This window comes from Amphiura filiformis, chromosome 7 (assembly GCF_039555335.1).
Source record: "Amphiura filiformis chromosome 7, Afil_fr2py, whole genome shotgun sequence".
NCBI classification, from domain to species: Eukaryota; Metazoa; Echinodermata; class Ophiuroidea; order Amphilepidida; family Amphiuridae; genus Amphiura; species Amphiura filiformis.
In genome coordinates this window covers 47,509,567-47,532,143 of record NC_092634.1, presented here as the reverse complement: position 1 = coordinate 47,532,143, position 22,577 = coordinate 47,509,567, and the positions used below count along the sequence as shown (strand labels likewise).

Below are 22,577 nucleotides of genomic sequence, written 5' to 3'. Positions count from 1 at the left end.
TGCGACTATTGAACCACAGACTGTTGACACAAGTCGGATGCCACATTAATAGTTGTGCACTGGCTAGAGTCAATGATCGATTGCTGCGACAAATTGCTGTATTTGAGCAAGATTACATTTATTAGACTGAAATTTTGCAATTAATCAGTCTGAAGCTTGGCATGTTATGTACATGTAGGTTGGTACATGTAGTTAGCACAGTTAGCATACAGATACTTGGTATGTTGTATGCAATTGTGTTTGTCTTTACAACATAACTCAAGAGCCACAGGACCTACAAAAGTATATCTGTGATATTTGAATCCTTCTACATGCTCGCTATGAAATGATCAATGCAATTTTTGCCAAAGCACAATACCATTCGTAGGATGCTGTGAACGACCAAATCGCAACAGTTGAAAATAGTTACTAACCTTCAACTGCTATGATTGCTAACAATTTAATAAACCGACTTTCGAAGGGAAAAATGGACTCTCAAACCATATCACCTTTGTAAAACGTACATAACTCATTAACAACAATAAATCAAGTAAGTTTTCAAAGTATATGATTAGTAGACTGAACTTCTGCAAAACATCAAGGTGTTATTTTGAAAATCAATCTTTTTGGCTGTCTTGACCAACAGTACTTAGTTAACCCTTAAAGTTAGCAAATTTTACCAAATTTGAGCCATATGGAGTTCCTGAAACGTAACGCAGCTAGAGTAATATTTTAGGGGTTGCATTATTTTCCTAAAAATGACAAAATGCACCAGAAAATGTGTGATATTTGGTACCCACATTGCTCCCTTGCATCCCTTTTGGTTCATTCCTTTGATTACAAGGGATCACTGACACATAATTTATTTATATCAACCCATCGCATTTCAAAATAAAATGGCTGGCAAGGTACATAGAATTGAACTGGAACTGAAATACACTTAAAAGGTGATATTGTGTGAAAACACATTAGAGAATGCTCATATGTGGTAATATTAAGCATAATGTATGCCATAGGAAAAATCACTTGAAAATGGCACAAATGGGTTTGCTGCACTAATTTGTGTCTCGCCTCTTATGAGTTAAGAACAAATGCATTATTGACTCAAGTCACGCACAGAGATTTGCAATATGTAAAAAGGGATGGAAATGGTATGCTTGTATTCAGGAGATGGCCTGAATCATGGAGTATCAACCAAGTATCTGTGGTAGAACCTGTAATGTTAAGGGGAAGCAGTGTCAGAGTAAGCTCTAGGGTCTTTATTAAAGGAGTTCTTCAGGTACTTGGAGCCTGCATGGAGGGTAGTGCAACATGCCTGGATATGCAAAAATGAGTCCTTTAAAGGGTCAAAGGTCAACATTTGTAGGAAATGTTTACATTTAAAACACATTTTTGAGTGAAAATGGTAGGCTTAATAACAAAAAGGGAAAACTCAAAACTTTTTAGGGGCAAAGTTAACTTTTTACATAGAAATTACAACTTACAATCCCACTTTTGCCTAAAGAGGTCAGCATTTTGAAAGTTCTGTATTCATCTGAACATGTAAGTCAAGTATCGCAGTGTCTGGTGCCTATAAACTTTGCATACAAGTTTATATGCAAAATGAGGCTTTTGTCGCTAAAATTATTTTAGCTTGGCCACTAACTTAAATTATGTTTCACTATTTTCAGCAACAAGATGATAATAAGTATCTCTGGTACTAAAGTCGGAGTGTGTAACAAACTTGGTGGTTACCTTATTACCTGGGCAACATGCTAATGCCATTGCCTCTGTCAGAATGGAAATTGGGTCTAAAATGGGCTGATGCAGTATGAATTCTCCTTTGCTATAGCTAAATTTTCTGTAATACAGCCTGAAGTCCAGAAGTCAGCATAATTGTTGCTCATAAAATGGGCAAGAGTGAACATGAATTGAAAACAAAATGCTCAACAAATGACACCCCATACATCCGCTCATGTAGTACATTGTAATGTGATACATTACTGTTCTGTTCATGCCTGCCGACTTGCAGACTTTGACAGGAATCCTGTCATCATAGTTACGCATCATAGCACATCTCGCAGTATTCATGCATGGAATATGTGTGTACAAAGAGATATGTGTGGAAACATCTTTTTATGATATTATACTAATGAAATATGTAACACTGGCATCATGCTATATGAATAATGTGTGAATGTGTTCAATCAGGTCTGAAATGATGATGTCATGTGTAAAAGTAGATATTATAAAACACTTTCATTTTTTGGTGATTTTTAATTTCAATTTTTAATTTTAATTTTTAGCATTTTTGCCCTTTTCTGAATCATATTTCAAGAACTCCAGTTAAGTTGTCGTACACATGGGGTATCATGGATGTCTTAAGTTTCATTATAATTTTATTTTATCAAGATCAGGTGGCCTGAGCAGTATATAAACTATTACAGTATCAAAATCACTTATAATGTTTGAAAGATTATCTTTTTCATCTTAAAAATACAGTCATGCATCTTTAGGATGAAAATTTAAATCCATTCTTTTTTTCTACTCGTTAGAGAACTGTGCGTCCCGGGCCATGCATTCGTTATAAAGTCAGCAGCACAAAAAGTAACGCATCTGTTATAAATACGGCTATAGCTTCAAAACTAATAATTGAATATTAAATATCAGTATAATTTCGAGTTCAACTGAATGCTTTCATCATGATTAACATGCTTTTATTTATCAAAAATAGACTATGGCATAGTCTAGGAAACCTCTGGCTACAGAATATTTATGTACCAAATATTTCTTGCAGATTAATTCGTTTAGCAAAAATATCGTCAAATTTGAATTTCATTCTGGTATACCAGAACGAAATTACACACAGTGGCCTATGGAGCAGTGTAATATACATAATCATGCATAACTCGCAAACGCAAAATCGGAATCAACTGAAATTTTGGGAATAAGCTTTTTTCGTGAATATTTACTGAAAAATGTCACAAAAAGAGGATCACAAAATCCTCCTTTAATTGGTTTAAGAAATTTTAAATGTATATTTTGGAAGACAACTGCTCTGTTTTGATGTGATGTCACAATGATGTGATGACATAAATTTAAATTTGTTTGTACTTCACCTGTATGTGATAGAAGTTAAGAACTTGAGTTTAAATGTGCTGTCAAGGCAGCAAAATCTGCTGCCGTGAAAGTTTGGACTCTTACTTGCAATGTTGCAGATGTTGCTATGCTCTTTGTGGGTCCGGTCTAAGGACAAGAGTGGCACACAGTACCTTCATTATGTCTTAGCATACATGTATCATGATATATAGGAAAGGGGATGGAGGGACTTTAGAGTTTCTTACAAAGCAAAATAAAGGTTTAAAATAGATTAGGATTACGGATGAGTTTTAGTTAAGCATAAACTTACTGCTACTTTGAAATTATGATTTTTTGATACTAATGAATATGTTATTTGTTTCCTTTGATAAAATTTTTCCAGGAAAGTAAAGGCTGTGTGAAAGATTTATTCCGAGATCTAAGAGACGGCACCCATCTACTAAGTCTACTAGAGATCCTAGTCAACCAAAAACTTGTAAGTAATCATTACATCTATAATACAGACCACAAAGTAGTTAAGGTACCAGTTATGTTCACCCCTATATCCTAAAAAAAGATAAGTATGTCAAAATTAAAACTAGCAGCCAATACCTGTTCCCTTCAGCTCTGATTTAAGATCTTATTTTCTGAAATTAGTTGAGAATTAAAGAAACCCAAGGAAGGAATAAAATCAAAACTTGCATTTTAATGTTCTATTCAACGGAAATCATGCATGGCACTAGTTCTCTTCTTTGAGAACACTCTGTGAACAATCATTCTTAGTCAGTGGGAGTGGTCTAGTTCGTAGACGCATTTCTGATTGGACAATCGCATGATTTGGGTGCCGTCTATCAGGCCGTAGAGCGACCCCACGTCATCATGAGTCTTGATAATGCGTAACACGCTTGTAGAGGTGCTTGCAGCGTCGTGTCGCGCTGTAGCGTGAGACTAGTGCGGAATCTGCCAGCAGCTAGCAGTACGCACAATAGAATACGTGAAGTTGTAAACAAGTTTCGTTCATTTTATAATGAGGGGAGTTTTATGACGGTAACTTAGTTTTTGCTTTAAAAATTGTTTACAGTTATTAAAATAATATTTAACTGACTAAGAATGAGAATAAGCGATAGGAATTTTTATTTTGCCTATCCTCTACCTATGATAGACGACAGGCAGGTCCAATATTTTTATCGTAGTTGCGCGGCATCCACTACTCAAAATATTGGACCTGCCTGTCGCTCTATCATAGGTAGAGGATAGGCAAAATAAAAATTCTATCGTTATTCTCTAATTAGAACATCCAATGGAGCAAATTGCAACTTTTGAATTTGCACTTCCTTGGAATTTTATCATCATCACGTCTTTATTTCTCTACCGATTTCAACGATTATGATTAATGATAATTATGACATATCTGTCTTTGTTTAGCATATATTATACATGATTGAAAATAACTGGTTACTTAATTCTTTTGCGGTCTTTAGTCAAATAATCTTAAGTGTGTTTTGCACAGCAGCAATTTTACGGCACAGTTTTTTGCAAAAATGTGCCACAATGAATGGTCAAGAAGAAAGCAAAGATGTAATTAAGCCAATCATCGGAGAACCAAAAGAAATCACTCAAAATATCTGTCTTTCTATGGACCCTTATGATATCTATTTAACAGAGTGATTAAAAGAAAACAGTTCGGACTCTCATATGCTTGCATGTCGCTCATGGAGAACAAAATAGCGAACCTGCTGATTATTTTGTCATTCGTGCGGCAAACTTTGATCCAAAGTGTGTACATGTTTTGGTTCTACGATAGGTCTAATGCTGGCGTTAATCACTTTCTTTGCAGCACGCAAGTTTAATAAAAACACCTTTTATCGTTCGTTTTGGGCTTTGGCAATAAATGCTATTTGGGTCTCCATCTAGACAGCAGCGTTTTGCACTGGGTTATTTGGAGTTCGGACTCTTTAAGTGTAAACTCTTTGATTTCAAATCACTTTCTATCCTGGTCTATTCCAAGAAGACAGATGAATATTTTTAGCTACTAGTACTTTTTACTTTGGTTAAAATATTGCAAGTAATCTAACTCTATGTCCATAGCTGTTCAATTCATAACACACACGCACAGCAGTTTGTCTCAAATATGACGCTATTTATTTTGTGGAACTCTAATGCTTCCATTTTGAAACAGAGATATCATCAGTCCATAGAATCATTTAACTTTTTGACCCATTGGCAAGAGTTATCTTATTTAAGAAAACAAATAATTCTTGGTCCAACTATCAAATATCATAATTCCCTATAACCTTGTCATCTGAGCACGCTCAGTGTCGCATCTGTCACTGCCCATCAGGTTAAAGGTCAAATGTCAAATCAAGGAGTAAGGTTGCTGGGATTACCTGCTGTACAATATCCCAAAGACCAAGTTCAGTCACTTTTGTCTGTGTGATTTTCTAAGATCGATGATGTGAACTTGTGAGCAAAGTGTGTAATAAACACCATCCCTTTCAAAGATTAAAATAATACAAATGTGGATGCAGAGGAATGAACTGACCCTTGACATTGAGATTTTGTACTACATTGCATCCCCAGCATTACATAAGCCAATATGATCTCATCTCAGAAGGCGAAATTCAATTAAACTTCCATTCAACAGGCACCTCAAAAGGTTAACCTCAAGTTATATAAAACAAGTTTTTGTACTTGATACACTCAAAGGTCATTCTATGCATGTGGAAGCCTATTGGGGTTAAAGAACGGTGTACTAGAGATGAGCATGTCCTGGTGTAGTGGGCTCCTAGTGAGTTGAAATATCATCTTGGGTTATGATCTTTGATAAAGATGAATCCTTGAAGCAGGGGTCGCAAATTCAATTAGACTGTAATTGCTGGTAATGTCAGCTGGATGGAGGAATGATGGTCAACCAGGCGTATTTATATAATACATTTGGTTCTATCAAATCAAATAATATAAATCATTTGTGAGTACATGTAATCATGCCATATTTCAAGTTCAGATGAACTGAAACCTAGCTTTCAGGTTATAACTAAACATTCACATTAGCATTTAGTATTCAACATTTGTGCTTGTTGGGAGATCTGTGTTGGAGTCCAAGTGTTCATTCATATTTTGCAAAAGAGGTATGTGAAATTGTATATGTTGAAAGTTAGAGGAATTATAATGGTGAATAAGTATTTTGCATGGTCATTTATATGAAAATCCACCATATTGGATTGTTATCATCAGGACTCAAATAATTGATATAATACACACAAACAATGTTTTGCTACTGAATTGGTTACTCTGAAATCATTCTTCATGTGGTAGTTGTAGTTTGATACATCAGGTGTCAAAAACGAATTTGGATTGTTTGTTGTAGAATGTATGATTGGATGAAAATTGACACTATAGTAAGGGGACAAAGTTTGACGATGTCCTACAAACCAAATTCCATTTTCGTTCAGAAGCTGACCCTGTCCCGGGCCCTGTCCTTCCCTCCATGAAATGTAAGTGTGAAATGTTGAAAATCGCAACCGGAAAGGCCAACTTTGACTAGTATTTTAAAGCTTTTTAACTACTGTAGTTTTTTACAAATATAATAAGACTTTTTGACCCCTCCCATCAATGAAATGACTTTTGTTTTTATAGGGCGCCATCAAACTTTATGTACTGGCTAAAATATTCTTTTCATTTGCCATAATACAGTTGTAAACCAAATTATACATGTACATCACTGGTTGTGCGCATGGATTTTGCTGGTGCAAAATGTCATGCACATATTTTGGGGCTTTTGGGGCGCCAGCCCTGGGGGTAAAAGTAGGGGCGGCCAAAACGAAGGGGCGGCGGACGAAGAAGGGGCGGCAAGACAAAGGGGCGGCAAAAAGAACTATTAAAGAATCAAGGTCGGAAAAATTTTGAAAAAGTAAAAAAATGTTGACAAAATTGTACTATACATTGCTTTTGCATTGAAGGGCCGGCAAATTTTTATTTTCTTCAGTCTCCCGGGGTAGGAGCGGCCACGGTACGCCACTGAATGTAGTAGGAAGACTATATTTTTCATTTTCTAAGTATTTAGCATGCTGTGAAGAAACAAAGTGTGAGAGTGTGAATTAAAGTTTACAAAAAATATAATAGACAATAGACATCATGTTTGTTGGTGCCTGATATATCCTGTTAGCGTTGGCTCATTTTCAAGACTTGCAAATATGTTGCTGGCAGAGAGCTGTGTTCCATGTGGGGAATAATTTGACACCCTCTGTGTACCAACATCATTGAAGATATGGCAAGGAGTCAAATTCTGCACCCTGACAATATGTCAACATGTGTGGAGTCGCCTAACACATTTGTATTATGATTGGAGTCGGTATGTTAAAGGGACAGTTCATGTATGATAATATTGTTACTGAGAATGGCCTGGAAAAGGTGGTTCATAGATAAGCACATTATTTTATGTAAGTTCATCTCTCCCCCATTCTTCCTGACCCCATTCTTTCTAAAGATCAATCAAATTTGAAATATGGTTCTAATTTAACCTACATATAGACAAATCCAACGAGCCAAGTCATGGTCAGGATTTGGTCAGCCATTATTGGGTCCCCGCAGCACCAACCTGGTGTTGTGTCTGCCCAATGGGTGGATTAAAGCCGCTTAAAATTTGATGTTAGATTCTTTTGTGTTGTAAACTGTCATCATTCTTTTGTCTACATGTAACACGGGTGATAGAATGCAGTTTAAAATACCTCCAAGGCCGCATCATTTCACATTTTAGGTGAGATGGAGCCGACAGGGACCCAGCTTTAGCTGCCAGGTGTAGGAATGAGGTGTAGGAATGCGTGAAATTGGATTTGTCTATATGTAATACATACTTATATTTAATTTGCATAATAACCACAGTATTAATGTACAACACATAATACAAGTGAGCTTAATAATGCAATAATTATGCATACATGTATATACAAATACACCTAGAAGTAGAAGAGCTATACGTAATCCAGACCTTCATCAGCAGTAGATAGCACACCAACTAACCCCATGGGTACTACTGCCTTTCTTACAGTGTCTGTGTTTGGTTAATTAGGTCATAAATTCATCTGGGTAGCCAATAAAAATAAAGCTTTTAGATCTCCTGGGACAATATACCCCTTTTAAGCTGTACTGACTATTCTTATCATATCTCTGATTGGCTCAATACAAGATATAGCCCTCTTTCTAACCAATCAAAATAGTGCTTATACATCATAATTCGGGTATTGTTAATGTAGTTCCACTGCATGGGTTAAAGGTTTCCCACCTATGTCAGTCACATGGATAGCGACAGCGACAGTGAAAAAAGTTAGCACAATGCTTTTGTAAAATTGGTTCACTCAAAAACGTCATGTAGAGTCAATGACCATACATTTTTACTTCAATTCATTCAAACATCAACACATTGAAATGTCAATACTTCCAAGTACTTTCAAGAAATGCCATCTGACAAACAGGTCAACAGTGGCTTATATTTAGAGCTACTCTCAATCTCACATTACAAGATAAAAGTCAAACTTTCAAGGAAAAACTTGAAAGAATGTACTTTAAATCTCAAATTTCAAAAGAAAAGTTAAGATTTGAAAGGGAAAAAAAGTGAAAGTATGTTTTAGCTCCCTACCCAGGTGGAAATTGTCAATTCAAAGATACAGCCTAGATAATTGAAGGGAATGCTGGTGCTGATTAGGAAGAGGCTGGGTATGATAGCATACAACATTAATGTGTTACCTGTCTAGTCTATTGCTGCCTTGGGGCCGGTGGGTGCATCCTCTTTTTTCAGACGGTAAAAATGGTAATTTTCAGCGCTTTGCTGATTACTCTGTTTATTTTTAAATTTATGATTTTGATATTTTTGGCAGACTTATACATAAAGGAATATATTTGTGCATTTTTATTTTTGTGGTAGCTTTATTTTATTTTTTTTACCTGAAAAGCGCAAAAATTAATGTTTCACAAAAATTTCTACTTTTACCGTATACTCTGTGACAAAATAGTCTCATATCCAATGGCATAGTTAATTAACCCCTATTTAACCTCATAGCTCAATATGTTGACCTCAAGTTGTAGAGTATGAGGTTTATACCCAATGCATTCAAAGGTCATAAATGTAAATGTAGAAATATATTAGGGTTAAAGAACTGTGTCCTTGTAGATGAGTTTGAAATTATAGCGCTAACTGCAACTCTGAAGATGTGCTATGCTGCAATGTAGGTCATGCAATTTATAGTCAGTGGATTTACGCTTGAAAACAAACATATATCTTTTTTAAGTGTTTGGAGCAAAATGTATGTTGAATGCTCGCAAGCTGTGTATTTTGTGTTCTTTGCATTGATGTTACTCAGGCTTCATTATTTTCCACTTACGATTGCTTATTGGGTATGATGGGAAGCATGCATGTGTATTTTGTGTTCATAGCAATGTTAATCAGTCATTGTATCACAGAATAGGATTGCTCATAATTTGTGTATCATGGTGAGTAACTTACCCAGGCCCGCCATGGAGTAAGTTTGCTGTTGGGGGGGGGGGGGTAAATAATAATATTTGAACTACAATCTAGTCAATTGTACTTACCTTGAGGGTGGAATTTTCATGTTCAATCCTGAATACATCATCAGCCCTACTGATGATAATCTTCACAAACATGTTGGGGGGGGGGGGGGTCAAATTAAAAAAGTACCAGACCATCAGCATATCTTTGGATTGACTAAATTAATTTTAGATCATTGTGAAAAATCAAAATTTGTAATCAGGCAGGTTATTTTTTATCCAGACAGTTTAGTGTCAACAAAAATTCAGGTACAGCCTAGCCCTGGTAATGAAGGTGTATTTGAAAACCCACCCCTTCCAAAAAAAACACCCCTCAACCCACACACCTTTTATTTTACATGTGCTCTCACTGGACATGTGTACATGATTTGGATATTTTTACTGTTGTTGTTGTTGTTGTTGTTGTTGTTGTTGTTGTTGTTGTTGTTGTTGTTGTGCTCTCACTGGACATGTGTACATGATTTGGATATTTTTACTGTTGTTGTTGTTGTTGTTGTTGTTGTTGTTGTTGTTGTTGTTGTTGTTGTTGTTGTTTTATATATTATTTCATATCTTTTACTAAATAAATCATAACTCGTGTTAAATATTTAGCATAAATTATGTATAATGTGTACATGATTGGGATATTTTGAATCAATAAGCTTTAAAGGTTTGACTCGGACAATTAAGAAATCTTCTTCACAATTTTCATAAGATTGAATGTCTTGAATTTGGAATGACAAATTTGTTGACACCATCTCATCCCATCCCTACAAATAATAAATTTTAATCAGAGTTCAATCGTAGAGTTCAGCATGTGAAATTAAAGAGAGAATTCTATGCCTTCATTTCGCATCTATGCACTCTACAGTACTCTCTTAACGTATAAAGTGGAAAGAGTGAACTGAGCCCTGGACAAATCTTTTACAGTGGTAAAAGTTTACTCGAAAATGTGACAGTAAGATTATTCACTCTCAAAAGGGTGGACTATCCCCACCCAGTGGCATAGCTAAGGGGAAGCTGGCCTTCTGGGAAAAGTTTTGTTGCCCCCCCACCAGGGATGCTATTGCTAGCTGCCCTGATATTAAAAACTTTGAGGGCTTTGTTGTACTTTTTAGCCCATTTTTACCTTTTTCATCAAAGTTTGCCCCCTTGAAAGTATAAAATGAAAGTTCATTCTTTTCAGAAAGTGTTATCCCTTGTAGAGGCTGTGCAGTAATTTTGTGTATCTAGGAGGGGAATTCTCAGAATTGTGTGCAAAAATAGATTTTCCCCCCTTTTCGACATGCCAAAATATCTTTGATCACCCTTTCAATATGCCAAACAAATCTTTGGTGCCCCTCCACACATGGGAAACTTAAATTTAAACCTGAATGTATCTGATGTGGAGCGACCCAAACAATAATTGTTTCAAATATCGGGAGTGTAAATTATTGAACAAAACAGTATGGAGAGAATTTCCTCTTTAAAACATTGAAAATATGTAAAGTTGGAAAATTTGATGTAAAATTGGCTAAATTTTGCCCAATTATCGACTGTTGATATTTGACTCAACATGTACCTGTTGGGCAAAGTTGCATCTGCAGTATATCTGTTGCATAAGGCAGCTATGGTTGCCTGTGTGAGCTCTTTATGTTCTCTTATTGTTGGCATGATGTAGTTATGGTCGCCTTGCATGTGATGATACCCAAGATGTTTGCACTTTTAAACAACATACCACATCACAACAAGACATCACAGTTACCTTAAATACTATAACCTTATCCATACCAACATCACTTGCAGATGACAGATAGAGAACTTGACCACAAAAATATGATCAAAATTGAGGAAAATTGTCAAAAAGTTTCAAAATTTTAAGCTTCTGTATGTATCTTTGAATTCTGCACGTAATGTGTTTTCAAATGAGTACAAATTTGCCTAAATTGTGGTCTAGTGGTTATTTCAATATTATATGCCTTGAATTTCAAACAAAACTTGTAAGGGTCTCAAACAACATCATTGCCAGGGCACAGTTCTACCCAAATCCCGGTGTTATCACTTAACATTTTTTTCGTGAAAATGGGGTTATTTTAAAACCATGTTTGCTTAAAAAATGGAGTTGTTTTTGATGACAGTGTACTCGAAATTAAAGAATAGGGTATATTTTTGTGAATCCTGAGAATGTTGAAATCACAAGAAATCTTACCATTTCTACTCCCGGATTTCACAATTGTGAAACTTTTGTGCCTTCCTTAATATTCATCAACTCACTCAGTTTGTTTGCGGGATTTGTTTACACCGATTACGTCACTAGAGACTTCCCAGTTTCGCCGCTGTGTTATTTGTTGTGCGTTCTTGAAATGTTACAAAAAGGGGTGCTTTTGTAAAAGTGTACTTGAAATGCAAAAAATAGGGGTAATATTTTTAAGGCTAAATTTGTACCCATTTTTGTGTAAAATAAGGGTAACAAATGCTGAAAATGTTCTTGAATCCACGCAAAATAGGAGGGTATTTTTGACTTTGGAAATGATCATGCGTTACGCCTTTGAATAGGCAGTCACAACACCGGGACCCAAATACACTTGTAAAATGATTCATGACTGTATTGATACAAAAACTCATACTCCACAACTTGAGGTCACATTTTGAGATTTGGTTATTGAATAGAGGTCATTGAAATCTGCCATTGGGAATGATACAATTTTGGTTTATTTCCAGGATCTGTGGGACCATTATGGCCTCATCCCAATGGCATAGTTCAATAACCTCAATTTAACAATCATTTTGCAAAATTTGACCTCAAGTTCCAGAGTATGAGTTTTTGTACCCAATTTTTCAAAGGTTATTCAATGAATGTGCAAATGTATTGGGGTTAAAGAACTGTGTCTTGATAGATGAGCATATTGTGGATCCTAGTGATGGTGTTTATGTGACATTTGCAGACCGCACGATAGAACTGGCGCCATTTGCAAATCAGATAGATCTGTGATGAAGATGAGGAAATGATAGTAAAGCCTGATGCCAGCATCAGTCAATTTGCATTAATAAGCCACTCAGCAGTCAATTGGACAAATGTGTTAATGAATCAATTAAATCAATTAATTCAGCTGTTTATGAAATTGACAATCTGCATCCAGTCAATGACATCTATAGGCCTGCTTATTCAAAGGAATTAATTATTCGAAGAGTAATTTTAGAGTAATTGTTAATTAAGTAAACAGTCATTAAGCTTAAATTGATTATTATAATGTATGATATTATCCTCTGTTGTTGCCAAATTGTCAGCTTTTGTAAGTTCTGTGGCATATTGTGTATCATTTTGGAATTAAATCATTAAAGAAATGGAGTACTATTTTTTGTGCTTTTGCTAATTTTAAAAATTCACAAAGCCAGTATACATTGACCTACTATTGTCTGTCCAATTAACTTAGACACCCGGTTTTTGTTACTTATTTGCAAAAATATACACTTTCAAAGAAAGTCATGAAAGAAAAGTGTTAACATTCGCTGAGACCTAACGGGATTTTTGTGTTTCCAAAGCATTGAGTGAGAGTTTACCAGAAATTCTATTGAAATTGGAAGGTTTTTCTCAACACTTTAAAAATAATCCGGTAGAAGTTGGGTACCACTATTTTGGAAGGTCTCATTATACAGATTTGTAGGTATTGTGATTTTGGATAGTGAATGGATGAATGGATGAATAGTAAATTAATTATACTCCTCACCAAAAACATTTTATAAAAATGAAAAATATAATTCAGTTCATAAAATGCAGACAGTGTTTCTAATTGGCATATTTATTCTTTATAGTGTATTAACTCAGTGATCCCAGCTGTCCCTCAACCAATTACAACAATTCGGCGCGGTATTTGAATTTTGTTCTGGGGCATGCTTTTGGCTTGGCCCAATTCCAAGAAAATACAAATTGTATGCCCTATGAATGTTCTGATGTTATTGGTGAGGAGTATAATTCACAATACACTCCAGACGCATAGTAACTTGCCCTATCATTTGTTATAATGCACCAACTGAAATTATTGATTGGCTCCAAACAAAGGATTTGAACCGGTGTCCTTCACGAAATCATGGCACAGTGCAGTCCATTCAATCAAATATTGTCATCAACCTATTTGATCGTAGTGTATTAACAATGCGTGTGAGACGGCCTCTCGCGGTAGATTGCAAACATGCTTTTGTTGAATGCATTTGAGTAGACCGCCATTATTGTGAATTAGTAAAAGGATCAAAGAAAAAGGGTGGCATCACTGATCAATATGCATGATTACAATGTTCAAACACCCTTACTGTAAATAGATTATCCCATCAAAAGTTTCAAGTCATTAGGAATATTCGGCTGGACCCAGATATCTTGCTGTAAATCGGTCAAAATTGAATAAAAGTAGACAAGGAAGAATATTTTTTCATCGCTTTACTAATAATTTCTGTTAGGTCTGACCGTCTTTACCAACTTTTCTTTCATGACTTTTTGCCAAAGTAAAAACTTTTCGAAATATATCCTAAAAACCGGGTGTCTAAGTTATTTGGACAGACAATAGTATATAGATCACACAAAGAAATGAATTTGCTTGAAAAGCACAAAAAAAAGAAGTCTAGCGCAAAAATGTGCACTTTAACAGTATGCTTTTATTGAAATCCTGGCACATTGCCATTATACAAATATTAACTGTCTATGAGTGTGATGGTCGAAATATAATCACGAGGTGAAAGATGGATTGTTCCATTCCACGAGTCGGAACGGCGAGTGGAATGGAACAATTCATCTTTCACCGAGTGATTATATTTCACCATTACACTAATTTAAGACAGTTAATATTTATTTTATATCACCCATGCATAAATTCTATTACTAAAATACTATTTAAGGTAGGAAATACATTTTTTCATCAACATAACATCATGTTTTGCGGTGATATACTTCACATTTTGGGGTCCACCCCATAACTAAATCGGCGAGTCCAAGAGTCCACGCCGGCTTGGCGCAGGTGCACTCTGACAAAGCACATGAAGGTAAAGACTATCACACGGAGTGGGTGATGGTAAAAATGGCAAATGTTAATCAACCAATGAACTGTCTAGAATTTATGTATGAGTGATATAATATGTACTATCATTATCATAGATAGTCCCATGAAAAATGGAAACATTAATATTGAAAGTGACTTATGTACATATTGTCACCCAAAGTAGATGTTTACTAAACCATAACTTCCTATGTATTGTTGGGTTCATTGTGACTGAATTATTATACCAAATGATCCAAACAGATAAATGAAATGGAGCATAGAAATATGGAGACATGAGTGATTGAGTTGGTAAATTGTCTCTGCTAGCTGGCTAATTTGTTGGTAGTGCAGAGCATGAACTATCTAAAATACATTTTTTGATTGGGAATGGTAAGCTCTGGCAGGCGGCGGATGACATGATCGAGCCGGCAACTTGTAAAACCGCCCGGCCGTATGGCATTTTCCAATATACTCGGTTAGTTTTGTGGGGTTCATTATCGAACCCCAACGGTTTTAGCTTGCATTTATATTATTTATCAACATAGGCCTATTTGTTTGTGATATTTCAAGCGTTATAAAATTTCAAAATAATCCCATTCAATTACACGGTTGACGATGAAAATTTACTGAATTTAGAGAATGCAATGCGGCCACCACCTGAGCTCTGGTTACAGATTTTATGTATGTTGATATGTATTCCATTGAGTTTCAGTTATAGGTTCAAATTTGGTTCCAATTTTTTACCCCTGATGTGACATGAATTGGTATGTGAAAAGTCTTATATCTTGTCTTCCAACAATTATATCTTAAATCTGCATAATACTGAAGGAGTACAGGAAACCTTTCCCATCAGTAATTGGAACAGGAATTCCCCCCCCTCTTCCCCATTCCCCTTCCAGAAAAAGACTTTTTCTATGGTCTGCACATGTGCTTGTGTGCAGGAAAAAAGTTTCACATTATGATGATGTTCTCAACATAAAGTGATGGTGACATCTTTTGAAAAAGGGATGCTCTTTTCAGAAGGTATTTCATCTGTATGGATTGACTGAGACTAGGGACTTCTTTATTTTGTGTACGAAACTAGTATTTCTTGTTTTCTCTCGGTTTTCTTTGAAACTAGTATTTCTTGTTTTCTCTTGGTTTTCTTCAGCATTATTTTAATATTGTACAAACTAATCTGCATCCTTTCCTGTATATGATATTTTGGGTTACATGATGTATCTATATGTGACATGATCAAGGGGAATGAGTCACATGTCGACCCTGGTCGAAAATGAGTTTTACATATGTTTCTAAAGAGGACATTAAAGGGGGATACTGATACTGAAAACCCTGTGTTGATACGACTTTTATTTACTGTTACATCAATTTATCAATACATCAACTGATACATCAATTTATCAATCGCTGAAAACAAAATAAAACAAAAGGATTTTAACACTTTCTTTGTCAATATCTCAAAATCAATATTAGCAACATCCGACTCATTTCCCTTGATCGTGTCACATATGTGCAAGTTTTTGGGCTTCTCATAGGTAGGTGGACATGTTAGGTAGCATTTGTGTTTGAGAGTAAACTCTTGAAAAAGTAAATCTCTTTAAATGTTTATTTTGAATGTGTACATTATGCGAGGTCAGAACACTTCAAATTGAATTCTTTAAAGCTATTTAGCTCTTTTTACATCTTGTTAAGTGAATATTTAGTTTCATTTGGTGACTCATTTGCAGCAACATTTTCCTGTTTTTAAATGTTTTCCATGATTGTATTATACATGTATTCTAAGTCCTTGGTCACTGAAATATATTAAGATATTGTCAAAGATTGGGCAATTTCTACATAGGGTTTATTATAACAAATACCTGTTCATCTAGATAATAATGGTGTTAACGGCACCCTGGTACCGGTAAAAGACAGAAAACAACTACCATACGGCACATAAACTATCTCTTAAAATCCAATTTGGATGGGAATTTCAGCATATATGGAAAAATGAACATTGATTCTGCTGAACAAACAACACATTGTACTCACACACATGTTCACACTTTTTCATGTTTTATGGAACACTGATTATTGTCATGTTATGCTACCATTTCTATGTTATCATACCGAGTAATAGTCTTACCATATTATGCCTAATCAAACCATATGTTGACACTTACTATGTTGTTTTTTTGTATTTGCTTTTCATTGGTACAGAAACGAGAGAGGGGTCATATGCGATTACATCATCTTAACAATGTCAACAGAGCTATACAAGTACTAGATCAAAATAAGGTAAGATCATCTCAACTTTCTTATTCTTTGTACTCATCAAGATACTTGGGAAAAATGTTAAAAAATTTAATTGACATCAAATGGGTATGAACGTTTGGACAGTATTTTTTGTGGGACATGAGAGCACATCAGACATATCGAATTACATTCTGAATACGAAGAATGTCCTTCTGATATCAAATAATTTTGATTTTTGAAATTTGCGATATAATACACATTTTATGGTCCTCAAAGTAAACTTTAAATCTAATGATATGTACTTAAAGTGTACATGTATGTAGCTGGGATGAAAAGCCGACAATCAATTTAAAATTTTGACCTTTCATATTGAAGATATGGATTTTCCCAAAACACACAAAAAATGAGGTCTTTTGGGGAAAATTGTATATCTGCAATATGAAAGGTCAAAATTGTTCAATTGATCATCATCTTTTCATCCCAGCTTCAAACACTTTAAGTACATATCATTAGATTTAGAAAGTTTGCTTCGAGGACTGTTTAATATCAAAAATTTTAAAAATACCAAATTTCAATAATTTGTCATCAAATTTGTATTACATTGTAAATTTCACAAAAATCTAAATTATTTCATATCAGAAGGACATTCCTCGTATTCAGAATTCAATTTGATATGTCTGATGTGTTCTCATTTCCCACAAAAAAGACTGTCCAAACGTTCATACCAGAGCCTTTAAAACAAGGCTGATGTGTATATCATCCATACACATTTAGTCATCCATACACATTTATGACATTTATGTTCAGGCCAAAGTCAGCCGTTTAACAGGGAAGCAAAGGACCGAGGTAGATATCGTACTTGTCTATGGACTTTGAAAATGGACCTTAAACAAGTATTTTTCCAAGGCTTCCATAATAATATTATTACCCACAAAAGGCAGAAAACAATTAATATTTTGCCATTTTGATGTTTCATATAAGGGGTCCTATCAAACATAACATTTTTTCTGATTTTAAACGTTTTTGACACACTAAATGATGTACAATGTATGTGTGTTTGAACATGACAAACAACAGCTTTTAGCATGATATCCACCTCAAGTGCCCCAAACATGGATGAGTCTCAGGTTATCCTGAGACATTGTGTTACCCATGATACATGTACATGTTTTCACTAAATTTCCAACATTGCTTTATTCACTACATTCATCTATAATGCCCCATGTATACTTCACATCATTGCTTTGCTGAAGTTTAAGCTAAGCGTTTATGTCCACATGGTTAAATAAGCAATTAAATCTGGGAACCAAAAGATTCTTGAAAAAAATCAAGTTTGATTCACATTGAAGTATCTGGTCTATATACTGCAAGACTATAAGATTCTGATTGGCTAACAGATCGATGACAGTTGATGACATATCATCTAAAACAATGCTGATCATGTTTTAGCAGTTTAGCAGTATATTTCAATTTCATATATGATGAAAACCGATTGCAGCATAAAGTGGTAGTGGAGTATACATAGGGCTTCACTGACTAACCAACCCATAATAAATGTGTATCATCAAAGAGGATGCCCTAAACTCTGTCTGTTGGTTGAATGTAGTCAGCCCAGCTGAACAATGAATATGCGGTTGATTGTAGAGTATACATAGGGCTTTACTTACTGCAACCCAGACATCCTAATAAATATGTTTCATGAAAGAGGATGCCCCAAACTCTGTCTGTTGGTTGCATACCGCGGAAACATGGCATATTGCCTCAGGGGATCGACGCTATGTCAGGTACCGCGTGAGCAAACTCAAAAATAGCGCAAACAGCGCAAGCGTACACAAAAGAAACTTCGCGCACAAGATAAGCGATGTCGCCAGGTCTGTACGCTGCACCGGCATCAGCTGAATTCAAGTACGCTTAGAGGGCACAGGCATGGAAAATTCCAATCTGTGTATTAATAATCTAAGGTTGGTTGAATGTAGATGGTTCAGCTGAACATAATGGATGATTGTAGAGTATACATAGGGCTTTAGTTTTACTTACTTAAACCCGGCTTAAACCCAGCTATCCTAATATAATTTATCAAAGAGGATGCCCCAAACCTCTGTCTGTTGGTTGAATGTAGACAGTTCAGCTGAACACATGGAATCTTTTTCCACAAGCAGCTGCTCAGCAACAATGGTCTTCTCCTTCATTGAAAGTGTCTAGATGAAGTATTGGCAATCCTTGATGAAAAAATAGCAAAAAGTATATGACGCAATCGCGCAAAATGAGTCCTTTGTGATTCAAATTTAATTTTCATATTCTGATCTAGTTTGCTTGCCTTACACATTACCATCTGCTGAAAATTCCATCTGTGCCTGGGGGATGTTCTTTTTTACGTTGAAGCAAATAATAAAATACAAAAAGAAATTGAATATGTTTTGAGGGCATTATGTTACCATGGAAACCAACATTGAGTGAGCCATCCCACAGATTCTCCTGATGAGCACACTAATCGCTATCAATATATTAATGTCCTTTTCTTTTGAGATCTCTCAACTTAACGTTTATTCCAAACAGTGCTACTTTAAATTCACCGTTAAATCCCCGGCCTTTTCTTAAAACATACTGCCATTGTGTGGCTAGGGGAAAAATTAGGTGACTTTTTGACCCCAGCCCCAGCCATCACGCTGGGTCCTATGCAAACCATACCATCTGACCAATTACAGTCTAATGAGTGTAAAATTAAGAGAGACTATTTGGGTGATGGACTGGGATGTTTATCATAGGAATCATTGACCCCGGGCACTGTTATAGACAAATATTTTCAAAAATGACTTAATTTGTCAAAAATGACTAAAATTAAGGGGGTACTACACCCCTGGCCAATTTTATGGCTATTTTTGCATATTTCTCAAAAATTATAGCACATTGGTGACAAGTAAGATATGTATATTATAGGGCAATGACTACAACTACTGTACTGAAAATTCAGTAACTCAAACTAGCAAGTAGTTATTGATTTATTGATCAAATATTGGTTTTCCCTCATTTTTGACTGTAACCCCACAACTGTTGTCTGTGCTGAAATAAAATTTACAGTGCAGTCGTTGTAGTCCTTGCCCCTATAATATACATATCTTACTTGTCCCCAATGCGCTATAATTTTTGAGAAAAATGCAAAAATAGGCACAAATTTTGCCAGGGGGGGTAGTACCCCCTTAAGCAATTTTAATTTTTCTGATTTTTTTAAGACAGATTTTAGGTCACTAAATTAAATTGCCACAAAGTGTGAGCTCATTTAGGATTGGCTGGAGTAGCTGAAATTCACTGTTGGGGTTGTTTTCAATCACAAATTTGAAATAGGCCAATTATGCTAACCACGGAAGATTTCGAGACAGTCTTAACATTTTGCACTTTGGTATTGGGGTTTAAAGTCTTTCGGTTGATGAACTTGACAGTCTAAAAACATCTTAATTTAGGATAATTACTATACAAGTTTTATCAACAATTTTATAATTTGATACCTTTTTTACATTTTTAAAAGTATTTTGGAGCATTTTGTATCGGGTAATTATAATTTAGACGTTATCATTTTGCGGTGGCATTTGAGCAAGGACGGTTTTTCGTTATCAACTGTTACTAGGCAACATAATTGTTTCTAGGTAACAAATTGAAGAAGTCACCCACCTTATCGCACCAGAAGTGTACATAAAACACATTTTATCCAACCTATTCAGTTTACATTTGAGATTACCCAGCCCACTCTTGTGTGTATCATCCAGATATCTAAATCATATTGAACTATCAAGGCACAACCCCAATGATTAAAGTATTATTAATAGATTGTGCTAACTGAACTATTATGATTGAGTTTGAGTTTTCAACTGACAAATCATAACAGTATTTTATTGGTGAAATAAACATGCAAACAAACTGAAGACAAACAAACATACATACAAATAAATAAACAGACAAAAACAAACAATAAACACAAAAAGCAAAGCAAAACAAACAAACAAGCAATTATTTTTTTATTTTATTATTAACGGGATCTTTATAGAGGGTAGCCCAGATCAGTGAACAAAGCACTGCTTTCCACTTTCAAACTACACAGAGATACAAAGTTGTGGAAAATATACAAATATTGAAAAATATAAAATTTGCTTAATCTTAAATTACAAATCACTTAAAATACCAAGAAAATCCATATAAATTGCACCGTGTAAATTGCATGCATCATTAAAATACATGTACATTGGTTACTTTACCTTTACATTGGTTCACAATTTCAAATCAAATGAGCATAAAATGTAGGTACAACAAAATTGATAAAATTGCATTTATATAACAAAACTAGTGCTGATTGAATTAGCAGTAAGGAAGTAAACCAACAGACTCCTAATCATCACTTGAATTGTTCAAGTTAAGTTATGTACTTAAACTTTTGAAGTGTACGAGTATTTCAAGTTCAATTTCCCGTTTTAAAGTTTGCATTCCTCTCTCCCCATTGAATTCATCATCCCTGTTGCTCTCCCTGCATCACTTTTGATGTTGTGAATTAAATTGATGTGATTCTGACAAGGAGGAGGTAGGCTGGAATGTCTTATTTATTCCATGCAATTGTCATACCAGCTTGTCAAGTTAGATTGGTTCCATCTTGGAACTGAAGGATCACTATAACCTCAATGTGTCAGGCTCAGTTCTGTAACCCCTATATATTTGTACATGCACAGAATGACCTTTGAATGTGTTGGGTACAAAAACTCATACTCTTCAATTTAAGGTCATCTTTTGAGATATGATTGTTGAATGGAGGTTAACAAACCATGCCATTGGCTATGAGCTCATTTTGGTTATACCAGTGTATGTGGAGATAATCAGGGGGAGGGGTGAACCTATGGAGGAGGGAGGAGGGAGGGGTGACTGAACTTTGATGATAGTAGTGATGTGAGGGAGGGAGGGGGGAGGGAGGACACTGCACACTGCTTGCCAAGATGGATATTTTCAAACAAAATGCAAATAGAGCAAATTGCAGGTATCATTTTTTTTCTGATTGCACCAAAATTAATTCTTCTCGTTCAGGTTTTGTAGATAGGCCTATATCATAAATTATATTGTTGTAGTGTTGACTGTGCATAGGGATATACATGTATGTGTGTGTATTTATAATAACCTGCAAATCAGAATGCACACGTGAAAATAACATGATAACTGAGGACACCCAGCAACCGAGTAGTCCACGATTCCCATTCTCTACCAGCATAGTAAAACATGCATATAAGACCATAATTATTGTCTTGTTTGCTAGTGCTTGTCTGGTTTCAGTTGGATAGTAAAAAGTCTGATGGTTCCATTTTTTGGAGCCTAGCTTCAGGTCTGCAAGGCCCTCTGTTAAGCCATAGAGTCTATGGTTAACCTTCCTGAGCACTACCTGCCGATCTAACATTGCCTCTGATTGGTCAATTACATGATGTTTTTAATTTAATCACCAATCAGAATGGAGCTTTGCAAATAATTCACCCCAATTTTTGTGTGTGGTGAAATTATTCTAACAGTGTTGTTGATTGGTCCAATTGATAATGAAAACTTCTTTTTGGCCAATCGGCTGGTAGTTCTCATGGGTTAAGCTTAAAGAGAAAGTTGTAGGTCTTTGTTTACAGGTCTTTATAAGTTTAGGGTGTGTGTCTCAGTTTCTTGGGTGTGTTGAATAGGTGTGCAATTGCATTTGAAAATGCATTGTTGTATACATAGTTTTATTAATTTAGTGAACATAAACATGAT

The 22,577-nt window shown here is 35.3% G+C and overlaps 1 protein-coding gene across 1 annotated transcript in view; it reads left to right on the top strand.

Annotated features, from left to right (window-relative positions):
* The window catches only part of LOC140157258 (utrophin-like), a 252,448-nt gene that overhangs the window by 157,791 nt on the left and 72,080 nt on the right, over nt 1–22,577 (top strand). The window contains exons 4-5 of the mRNA XM_072180386.1: nt 3,440–3,532; nt 16,782–16,859. Of these exons, the coding sequence (XP_072036487.1) occupies nt 3,440–3,532; nt 16,782–16,859 (171 nt within the window). The remainder of the gene's footprint in view (nt 1–3,439; nt 3,533–16,781; nt 16,860–22,577) is intronic.